General features: G+C 47.1%; 1 protein-coding gene across 4 annotated transcripts; it reads right to left on the reverse strand.

Moving 5' to 3' along the window:
• Positions 1-3,103: 3,103 nt before the first annotated feature.
• Positions 3,104-10,210, reverse strand: LOC115338701 (serine/arginine-rich splicing factor 7-like). Of its 4 annotated transcripts, none has more exons than XM_030007489.2 (9): positions 10,077-10,210; positions 9,461-9,641; positions 9,138-9,314; positions 8,132-8,206; positions 7,905-8,006; positions 7,367-7,420; positions 5,005-5,049; positions 4,291-4,326; positions 3,104-3,415 (listed from the first exon to the last, which is right to left on the reverse strand). In XM_030007489.2, the coding sequence occupies exons 1-9, from the start codon at positions 10,096-10,098 to the stop codon at positions 3,391-3,393; spliced, it is 717 nt and encodes a 238-aa protein (XP_029863349.1). In that variant the 5' UTR covers positions 10,099-10,210; the 3' UTR covers positions 3,104-3,390. The 4 variants fall into 4 exon arrangements, with proteins under 4 accessions (XP_029863349.1, XP_029863350.1, XP_040985401.1 ...); XM_041129467.1 differs by lacking the exon at positions 3,104-3,415 and adding an exon at positions 3,435-4,031; XM_030007490.2 differs by lacking the exon at positions 5,005-5,049.
• Between the last annotated feature and the right edge of the window lie 614 nt (positions 10,211-10,824).

Below are 10,824 nucleotides of genomic sequence, written 5' to 3' on the forward strand. Positions count from 1 at the left end.
GGCTGAGGAATGATGAGCAGAGGGAGGCACATCATTTGGGGACTAGTTTGATTTTTCAAAAAACATGCTTGAATGTTTGCAGAAGCAGTTTCACAGCAAAACGCCCTTGCACGAGGAAGCAGACAGGAGTACCAAGACCAACATACCCATGCAGTAGAATGGTCTCTGCAGGCATGTTGAACTGCAGCAGGCTAAACTGTTCCCACAGCTTAGTGTTGGTCAAGAGTAGCATCGTACTCCTGGAACTGGGCACCTGGACGTGGGGGGTGAAGAGCTGTTAAGGTCTAGGAATCCTGGGGTGGGGGTGTTAAAGCACTGCAGAGGCATACAGCATGTGTTGTCAGCCATTAGCTCTGTTTGTTTGTTAGATACAGTGTTGCTGCTGTGTGTGCCTGGCAGCCCTGCCAGTAAAAGGGTAAGCAAATACTGTTTCTGTTCAGGTTGGCTGTAGAGTAAAACAGGAACAGATTCCATTTTTCACCTCAGACTTCCCTTCACTTTCAAAGTGGTAGCCTCTTAAATAAAGAGTTTCTTGACCAGCAGGCACTGCTGTGTTTTGGACAGAAACTAGTGCCCAAGCAAGGTCTGTGTGACTCTGCCTGCAAGTACATCCTAAATTCCACCTGAGCTACCCTAAAGTGAGGGCAGGGACAGCTGATGATGTAGCAGGGCATAATTAGCAGCATCTGCCCTGCTGGAGGGAGGACTGGTGAAACGTCCTAGTGCCTTGCCTTGGTGGCGGAGTGGGCAAGTCTGGGAACAAGGCACAAATCAATAGCCACAATCAAAAGGTGGCAGTGGCTACTGAACTCTAAGCACACCCCTCACATCTCACCGCCTGCGGCTGCAGGAGGGTTTCTATGCAATAGTGCCCCATCCACTGCCAAAAGAGGCTGACTGCCCAGGAATTGCATACGCACTAACCTGGCTTCATGGACTGGGCACAGTGGTTTTAGTACTGGCTTCCTTCAGCAGCTATGTTCAGCCCCTGAACCCAGTGCCGCTCCATGTAACAGCTTCAGTTCCCCTTAAGAGTAAAGGCCTGAAATACTACAAAACGACTGAGGCAGAAGCCAGTCCAACCCCCAGGCACACAGCGAAGGCAGAGCTGGAGCCTCGCTGCTGTGCTCCCCAGTAGCACACTGTAAGCCCTCCACAGTATGGCTGGACCTGCCTTTGAGCCAGCAGTCCCTGACACAAGGATGAGACCCACAGTAAATACAGATTACAAGCACCAGACACAGCAGCAGTGCTACTATTAATGACTATAGGCCTCCCTGTGAGGTAGAAGAGCTGCCTCCAGCAGCAGCTGAAGCTCCTTCTCTGACATCCTCCATGGGAGCTGCCTCCCCCCCACTGCTGACCAAAGCTTGCCCCTAGTAACCCTCCTCTACCCTGAGCACATGGATGCAGTCCCAACCTAACCCCTTCCTTGTAATACTCTAAGGTATGGAAAGACTGAAAAAGAAAGGTATCAATCACTAGCAGAGTTTTAGGCTACAGGTTTATTGCAGAGTCAGCTTGCTTCAGCAGTACAGAGGGAAAGTAAGAAAAAGCTACCCCCCCCCTTTAAAAGCACTGTCACATGGGATAGTTTTACCATTGATGCTGTAAACTGCAATGGGACAGGGGGAAGAGAACCCAATAAATCCTCCCCCCCCAAGCCGTGTTTAGCTTTTGGGTCAGCCTAGTTTAATGCTGTTGCTTCCAGCTCCCTCTCCTGCAGCTTATAACAGACTAGGGTTGTAACAAAATATTAATTGCAGCAGCATCAGCAAGGAAAGTCACTTACTTACTTATCCTACTAAGCACCAATGCACTAAAATGTACAAAAATGGGGAAGAGAGAAGAGACAAGGGATGAGACAAACATGTGCTGTAGTACACAGGATGACTCTGTGAAATCATGTATAGGGGCTCATTATCATTCTTTTAATACCTGGACATCTTGTAAAGCAACAATGACCAACGTTCCTCTGAAAACCTGGGGTTGGGTGCCCATGCACAGCTGCAGTGCTCTACTCTTAACAGTAGAGTACCAACCCACTGCTGACAAATTAGAAGCCCCAAGAGAATTATTGTTCCTCGCTAGCCTGTAAGACACAGGAATATAGGCCAGAACATACTGTAAGGAAGACTTTTAAGTCAAAAATCATCTAGCACTCTGATTTCCTTACTAGTCTGATAATAGCCATCATCAGCTGCAAAGACAAATCAAACTGGCAAAGACCTTGCACTCGTTTATCATACTTAGATTAAATCCTTCAGTACCCTATCAGCGGTGGGACCATCTGTATACAGGCAGCTGTAGTCCAGTTTCCCAAAGCAACAATTGAATGGGACACAGCAAGTCCCTTGGCTACACTTTGCTGCTGAAGCAGATGTGACCAGGCAGTTCAGGGCAGACAGGTGTAACAGAGGGGTGGATTCCCCAAATGTACTGCTACTTAAACATGACCTGCAGGTTCTGCTTGGGACCTTCAATTTGTAAGAAAAGCTTCCGTTTCCTAAAAAGAGTATCTAAATCTATCATCTTCTGCACCAGAACAGCCAATTTATCTTAAGTACGCAAGGAAGTAGTACTATTTGGACAACCAGGACATAAAACAAGACTTCTAAAAATATTTACTTCAATAGTTTACATTCCAGAAGTATTCCAAATACCTTCAAGTCCTTTAATCAACAGGACAGGCAGACCAGCATTCACACATTCCTTGGTTTTTCCATCTGTTAATGCCCTTTGTTGACATTTTTCCAAGTCAGTCAAGTCAAATCATCAAGTGTACAAGCACCTCCAGACAGGTTTTCAGCTTCACTGAGCTTTGAGGAGGTGCAAATAAAACCACAAGGTACAGATCACCAGAACATTCAAGACCGAACAGTGAGAAGGAACGACAGCTGGTACTGGCAACTCCCATCAGCACTCTGTAGGAAGGAAGCCCTGCCACAGGCACAGGCCTGCAGGACAGCCCTCGACTGGCTGCTGCACTACGCTCAATTCACAAGTGCCTGCAACAGCCTGCCGCCTGCTTTTCACCACAGTGGCACATGACCTGCTTCAGCTACCCAAATGTTAACAGAAACAGCAGGGTTATCACAAAATATTTCTTCATTAGAAATGCACAGTTTATTTCAATGCGCCAATAAAAAAAGCCCAACATTTCCAGATCACAGAACATTAACACAACAAAAGAGTTTTGCATTAGTCTACTAATAAGACTTTTAAAAGATCCAGATTCATGCCAATTGTTAGTCAATAGAAACAGCCTTCTAGGACTAAGCCCTTACATTTATAAAGACACCACAAAATCCCTTATAATAATGTAAACAAAATAAATTTTCTTCTTAAACTTTTTAAATTTGAATCCATTCTTTCAGGACTTGCACTCCTTCAAGGGCTTCCTGATGGTGAGTGACTGAAAGGGAAAGAAAAAGATTAAGACCAACTCCTACAGCAAAACCAACAGAAACTGTGCCTGCTACCCCAGGTTTCCTCTGCTCAGGAGCCCCCCCCCCCGCCTCATAATGCTTCTCCCCACGCTGTTTTCATTTCCAGTTCATGAATAATGAGAAAAGTGCTATATTTTACACCTTTAGTAATGACAGCTTTAAGCTTGAAAAGGGCAGGCAAAATAAGAGACATCAGCTGCGACAGCTAGATGAGACATCAAACCTGCTCAGAAAGCACCTTGGAGCCTGCGCTCCAGCTGTGCAGAGGAATTCTTACCCTGCCAGAACCTACGCAGTTCCAGTATAGTACCTCATGGCTAGCCCTGTCTCAGACTAGGTAAATTCCAGCACGTACTTCTCTGGTTACATGGGAAAACTTGCTTCTTACTTCACAGTGCACAGCAAAACTTGGCAGCTGTGCAACTGAGTGAGAGCCAGCTGTCAGGAGCCACCAGCAGGAATTTAATCCTACGACGTATTCATGGTTTGCTCCACACCTTACATTACTCACTTCTTCCCAGATTCTCAATTCCTCAGGGTCCTCAGGATAGTTATTCTCATTTGCCCACATTTTCTGTTGTCCTTTAAAATTTAATTTAAGTAGGTTACCTTAGAGTTATTATCATGAAGTTCTGACTACCAGCTGTAGGAAGTGCCCGTAACAATTCATCTTTTCATAGTAGGAAGTGCCCATAACAATTCATCTTTTCATAGTTCACAAATTAAGACATGTAAAAAACTTTAAGCTTTTATCCTTGCACAAGTTAACTTCTATAGCAACCAATCCAGACACTAGTTCTATGTAACTGTATGGCATGCTCCAGTTTTAAGATATTCCTACCTTCTCTTTGGAGATGGTGATCTTGACTTTGAGCGACTGTTAAAAAAAAGCAAAACAAACAAAACAAAACAAAACAATCAATTTTGTAAACTTGTATACACTCAGTAACCACTTTTGACCATTTAAAAACAGTAGTAATAGTTTGATGTTCTTAAATAAACTCAAAGGCACCACCCTTAATGCTGCTGATAGCAAGTATACCCAATTACTTTAAGCAAGAAGCTGCAGTTGAGAAGGAGAACTGCTGAAAGCCAGAGCCCTCATGTAAAGAGCAACACACAGCTTCAAAGCAGCTATAAAATGATCACGGTAATCCTGCAAAGCAGGAGCAGTAAATCAAGTAGAGTCGAGTCAGGAAGACTGAGAACTACAGACAGTTGAGAACAAAGGTAGGGAAAGATAGGCCCCAAATCCTGTCAAAAACATTTTTTGTTACAATCATGGGTTAAACAAAAACTGGTATCCACAACCCTTCTGGAAGAATTGCCTACTGTCCCACAAAAACCAGCTATTAAAAAAATACATAAAAATAACATATGAAAAGTATTTAAAAATCAGCTGTTAAAAAAACAACAAAAAACCCAAACTCTTCCACATGCAACACAAATACTGGTCCATGCAGAGATTTCAAATTATGACCAAAAAAAAAAAAAAAAACCCCCAAACAAAAAAAAAACCACCCCAACTGAGTGCTACTTGTATTTATACGCTCACCTTTTAGCAGGTAAGCCAGATTTAGATCTACCATGGGACCCAGACCTACAATAGGAGAAAAATAAAGCTCAGCAAAGCAGCCAGTGGCATGCACATTCAATGAAAGTTAGCTAAACCAGCAACAGCAAATTCATACTACATAGCATCACAAACCAGAGAGGAAGGCTCTGGTGTCTGTTGCTGCAGGCTCTTCTTGTGACATTTCAGGAGAATCCTTTAGCTCTTATTCCAGAGACCTCACTTATCAGAACACAAGAGTACAAGCACAAGAAGCTCCCCAGCAAAGCTTCAGCTACTACCTTCACAAAACCGAAGACCTTGTACCAGGCTCCCAGACTTTCCCCCTGCCTGCAAGCGTCCCTTCCATAAAGGGAAGAATAGTTTCAAGTGTCATCTTTGAACATCTTTTAATAGCACTTTAAGAGCCTGGAATCAGCCACAGGTAAGTATGTGTGCCGAAGAGCTGATGCATTCTTCAGATCAAGTTCCCAGTGCCACTTTTATTCAAGTATAATACAGCTCTTTCATCAGTTACCCAATGAAAACAGCATTTCAGTTTTCAGTATCTTGTTACTAATGTGCAAACTATTCCCAGCTCGTCCCAGTGTCATCTACTCAAACAGTGAGACTTTCCTCCCGTGTTTATCATGTTACTTTACCAACTCAAGTATTTGCTGTTACTTAGAAAATATTTGTCCTCCTTGAGTGTGGAATTCAGGCATGTGGTATTACTGAACATCAGAAAGCCCAGTATTTGAGATAGTCAGTTGTTTAATAGACTTGGCCAAAACCGTAAGAAACTTTTATTCTATTTCTGCTCAAACAGTTTTTAAAGGCCAATCAAGATTCACCTTTACCCGGCCTATTAACTTATAGAAATACTATGTGGACACTGTTGGCACAACTTAAGCAAAGAGTTCGGTAACACTGCTTTGAAACCTGCCTGGTCACTATGCTGAGCCATCCTCTGTCACAGTTCCTAACACTATAACTAGTAATTTTGTACTGCATCATCACAGTTACACAGAATGGAGTAAGAAATACAGTAAGGCAGCACGAAAGAGCATCATCTTACTACAAGAACTGCTGGCAAATCCTCCTTCCGAGAGGCACAGCAACAAAGCAGGACTGCAAATCAAAAGCTCTAGAAGCAGCACCGGTTACGTACTAGTGTTTTACTGTATTAGCAGAGGCTGGAGTTTTCACAGTGCTTCCGTAACTCCAGTCCTGAGCTACCACTTCTCACCACTGCAATTGCAGACCTATGCAAAGCCAGCATTCCTCAGAAATTTCAGTACAAGTCTTTCATACAGGAACATGACTGTCTCAAAACTAGAAGTCACCAAGCAACATCAGCAATATCCAGACTCTTGCACAGTAGCAGCATGCAATTTGAGCCTGGCTAGTCATCTCCTGTATTACAGACTTGTACAAGTGGTAAATCAGGACAGCTCTAGTAATAATATCATCATCGGCTTGAAGGCTCAATGTGCAACTCCTAAAGTAGCAGGCAGACCCCTAAAAAACACTTCTCTTCCCCCATTCTAATGCAAAGCAAAAGACAGCTTCTTCCAACTTATCAGCTCTCATGTCCATCACATTTTTATCCTACTCTTTCATCCTTCATCCAACTCAGATGTATCACAAAGGACAGAGGAAAATAATGCAAGAACGTGTACTCTATACCCATTTTCCTCAACTTCCATTTCAGCATGGAAAACATCCAGATCCACAAAACCAGGGCTACATGTCAGAGCAGTCCTTCAAAAACACCACCTGTGGCATTAGGATTCATGGTCCTGTTCATTCAGCCCTCCAAAACTCTGGACTCAAGCGTCCTACCCCATGTAAGGTAGTGCTTAGCACTACAGCAATTTAATTTGATCTAACTCTCAGAACTGGAACTGACAAAGCTGAAAAGCCATAAGCAAGAGTTCAATCAATAGCAGCAACCTTCTCATCGCTTCCCCACCCCCAGCATTTGGGATTTACAAAAAAACAGGCCAAGAAAAACCTAGCAGCATTTCCTGCAGGACACAAGGTCAAGCATTCTCTACATGCATAGGCATTGACTAGTTTTCAGAACTTCTCTCCACAGACCTTAAATCATATATATGCTTTGTTTATGGCTACATATACATAGACTATATATAGCAGCCACCCACCAAAACAAACTCATGCTTATCACAAGAAATGAACCACTACTTTAGTCTGTGAAAAGGCATAAATTATTAACCTTAAGTGTAAATACTGCTATGCTGCACAACCTTCTAACCCCTTCCAGCCAAACTCCCCTGGGGAAGAAAAAAAAAACAAAACACCCCAAAACCATTATTGGTTTGAATTTAAACAAGTATCTTACCTGCTTCGAGGCCATACAACAGACCGGGACCTTGAGCGTGATCTGGACCTAGATCTAGAAAAAATAAAAAAGCAGTGAAAGCTCAACTACTGCTACATGGTTCACACAGCTGAGCTAGTATTCTTTGACTTTTATGATACAGACCTCAGAGAAATTTGTTGGAACTATAGGTTTTGCAGAAATAACTATTATTAGAAAGCTGTAGTACTTTTGGTCAGTACTACCATCCACACAATAAATCCCACCACCCTCGTCGACTAAGCATAATTACTCCCTGTATCCCTGAGGCTGAAGTAGGAAACCTTAACCATAGATCAAGGCTGTAACTTTACAACAGTATAAAAAAAGCTCAGAAGCAGCAGTTCCAAAATTATATGCTTAAATTTTTAACTTCAAAGAAAGCGTTCAGATTCGCTCTCGGGGATGTACACTATGAAGGTTCCTGAAAACACAGGGACTGCTAAATACAAACTTAAATGTTAACTCCAACAGTTACATTCCCTTCAACAACGTTGTGGGCTTACCAGAAAATACATACCTTGATCTCCTTAAAGAACCAGACCGAGATCTGCGGGGTGAAAACGATCTGTACCTACGAGGAGAGATTGATCTGGACCTGCGGTAGGAAGCTGACCTTGATCTACAAAACAAAGGGAAAAAAACAACCAAAATTACTGCACGGTACTTATCACTAGGACTACACACAGGGCTGGAGCAGAGGGACGAGAAAGAAAAAGAATGGAAACACAACAGCCAGAACCCTACCTCCTACCACGACTCCGACTGCGTGACCGAGAATACCTTCTTCCTCGGGACCTCGAACGGGATCTAGACCGGGACCTGGTTTTAGGTTAGAGAAAACAGGTATCAGGAAACAGCTGCAGCCATCAGTGCATGTGAGGCCCTGCTGAAGTCAAAACTGATTTCAGACAACTAAAAAGAAAAAAAAAAAAAAAGCCAAACCAAACCAAACCAACAAAAACACACCACTAGCATCTGTCAGTTGGAAAAATCTCTGGGCCTACTTGTCTTGAGCATTTTACTACCTAGAAAAATGTTAAAAGCTGAATTACATTGCAGAATTACATTAGAATAGAAAACACTGTAATGTGTATTTAAAATAAACCTTGCAAGTTTGCAGGTCGACCCTCTTTGGCCCAAGGTCTAGCAGATCTAGACGATCTAGAAGTATCTATAGCCGATCGCTGCATCTAGGTGTTCTCTTCAATCTAACGACGATCAAACTGACAGCCCAATGAGCCAGGGTGAGGCTTGATTGACGCAAGAAGATTTTTCTAGGTGGGAATGTGGTCAATCTGGTGTTCCTCTTTCTAAACCGGAGGGGGGCCCCAATTGAAAGCCAAATTTACTGTTACGGCGATCACCGTCTCAAATTTTCTGCCCTTAAAGAATAAGGTGAAGCTACGTGTAGATGGCTCGAGGGGATCTGGCCTCTTATGCTGATCACCTCAAGGTCTAGGAGGATCTTAAGTGTCGGATTTGCAAGGCGCCTCAGCATGAAATCTTAAGGCTCGTGACATTCTGAATCAAGGCGACTGACTCAAACGAAGAAACCTGAAAGGTTTTGACCAGGTTGATTATTAAGATATTAACATTTTATATGTATTAGCAAAAAAAAAAAATTGTGATATAAACCTGTTGACTTACAACATTAAGAGTTAAAACTGGCGTAACATTCTGTTCTTTGCTAACAAGAGCTACACAAAAGTGAACTGGCGAAGCAACCCAGCCACCCTGGCCCCACACGTACCTGCTCCTCCTTCGGCGACTATAGCGGTGACAATCATAAGCATAGTGGCCTTTCTCACCACACTCGTAGCATCTGTCGTTAGGGTCAAAGGGGCGCCGCGCAGGAGGCCTGTCGTAACGGGAGCGACGAGGCATCCCTGTTGACACTTCCACTCTAACCCTGGAGCCACATATTATCCTGCAACACATGGTATGTATTAATCACAGGAATTCTTTTCTCCCCTGTGCTCGTTACACACAGAACGGGTATCGATGATCGGTGTGGGCCGCAGAGGTCAGAAACCGCAGCCCGAGCAATCAAGGAGATTTTAGGCATGCACATACTTCCCATCGAGGCCGAGCACAGCGTCTTCAGCATCCCTCGGGTCTTCGAACTCCACGAAGGCAAACCCCGGCGGGTTCCTGGCGATCCACACGGTTCTCAGGGGCCCGTAGTAGCTGAAGGCTCTCTCCAGCTCGCCTTTGCCCGCGCCCGTGCCCAGGTTCCCCACGTACACCTTGGTCTCTGCCGGGACGGACGCCGTGTCAGCGCCGGAGACCGGCCCCGCACGGCGGCCGCAGCGCGCACGCGTGGCGCTGGACACGAGGCCGCGCGCGCGGCGGCCGCCGCCGCCCCTCCCCCCGCCGCCCGCAGGCGCCGCCATCTTTGAGACCGCCTCCATTTTGGTGCGTTCCCGCCGGTGCCGCGCCTTCCCTCCCCCCCCAGCCCGCACCAGGGCCCACTCTTCGTCCGCCCCGCGGCCCCAGCAGCCCCGCCGCGGCGGCCTACTCCCAGCGCCGCCCTCCGCAGCCCCTCGGCGCCATCTTCTCTCACGGCCGGCCGGCCGCCCGAAGCAACCGCCGCCTTCTCCCACCCTCGGCGCGGCGCGAACCGCGCCGCCCCCCGCCACGGCAGCCCCCTACCCGCTCCGCACCGCGCCCCTCTGCCGCTCCCCCTTACCGTAACGCCCGTAGCGCGACATCTTCCCGGTTGCAGGCCGAGCCCCGCGCGCGACCCTTCCACAGAGGGAGCCGCCGCTGCGACTGCGCGCCGCGCCCCGACGGCCGCACCGGGGGGAGGGCGGGGCTCCGGTCGCTTGGCAACGCGGGGCGGGGCGAGACGGTCCCGCTCCTCGGGCGCGGGCAGGTCTCGCGAGAACGCCGGCGGGCCGGCCGCGCCTGCGCACTGCGGAGCGGGGCGGAGGCGGGAGCGGGTGGGGCCCGGCCGCGGCTCCCGGCAGGGATGTCCCCTTCCCGAGTGGTTTCCACGGGGGCGGCTGGTCACGCCTGCCCCGCGTCCGTGGTGGCCGTAGCTACGTGCCGCCCCCGGGGCTCATGTCGTCAGCGAGGCTCCTCACGGGCCCGGACAACTGCGACTCGCCCGCAGCCAGCCCCGCCTGAGAGCGCCTGCCCATAGTGCACCTAGCTGTGAGGAAGGCCCGGCGGTGGAAAGGGGGAGCAGGGGAGACGAGAACCACTTGTTCCAGTCATCATCCCCCACGGGAGACCAGTCACTCAGGCTCTGGCCCTGCTGAGACTGGAGGTGAAGGAGCCCCCCAGGCTCCTTATTCCCTGGTGAGGAGGGAGAAGGCGTTACCTTCCCTCTAAGGACGCATGCTCAAGCTGTTCTGAAATCTCTTGAGTGGAGTTCGACCTGACGCTACCTCTCACTGAATACCTCCCAGCTAGCCTCAGGTGCCCCAGAGCTC

The sequence above is a fragment of the Aquila chrysaetos genome, chromosome 2, assembly GCF_900496995.4.
Source record: "Aquila chrysaetos chrysaetos chromosome 2, bAquChr1.4, whole genome shotgun sequence".
NCBI classification, from domain to species: Eukaryota; Metazoa; Chordata; class Aves; order Accipitriformes; family Accipitridae; genus Aquila; species Aquila chrysaetos.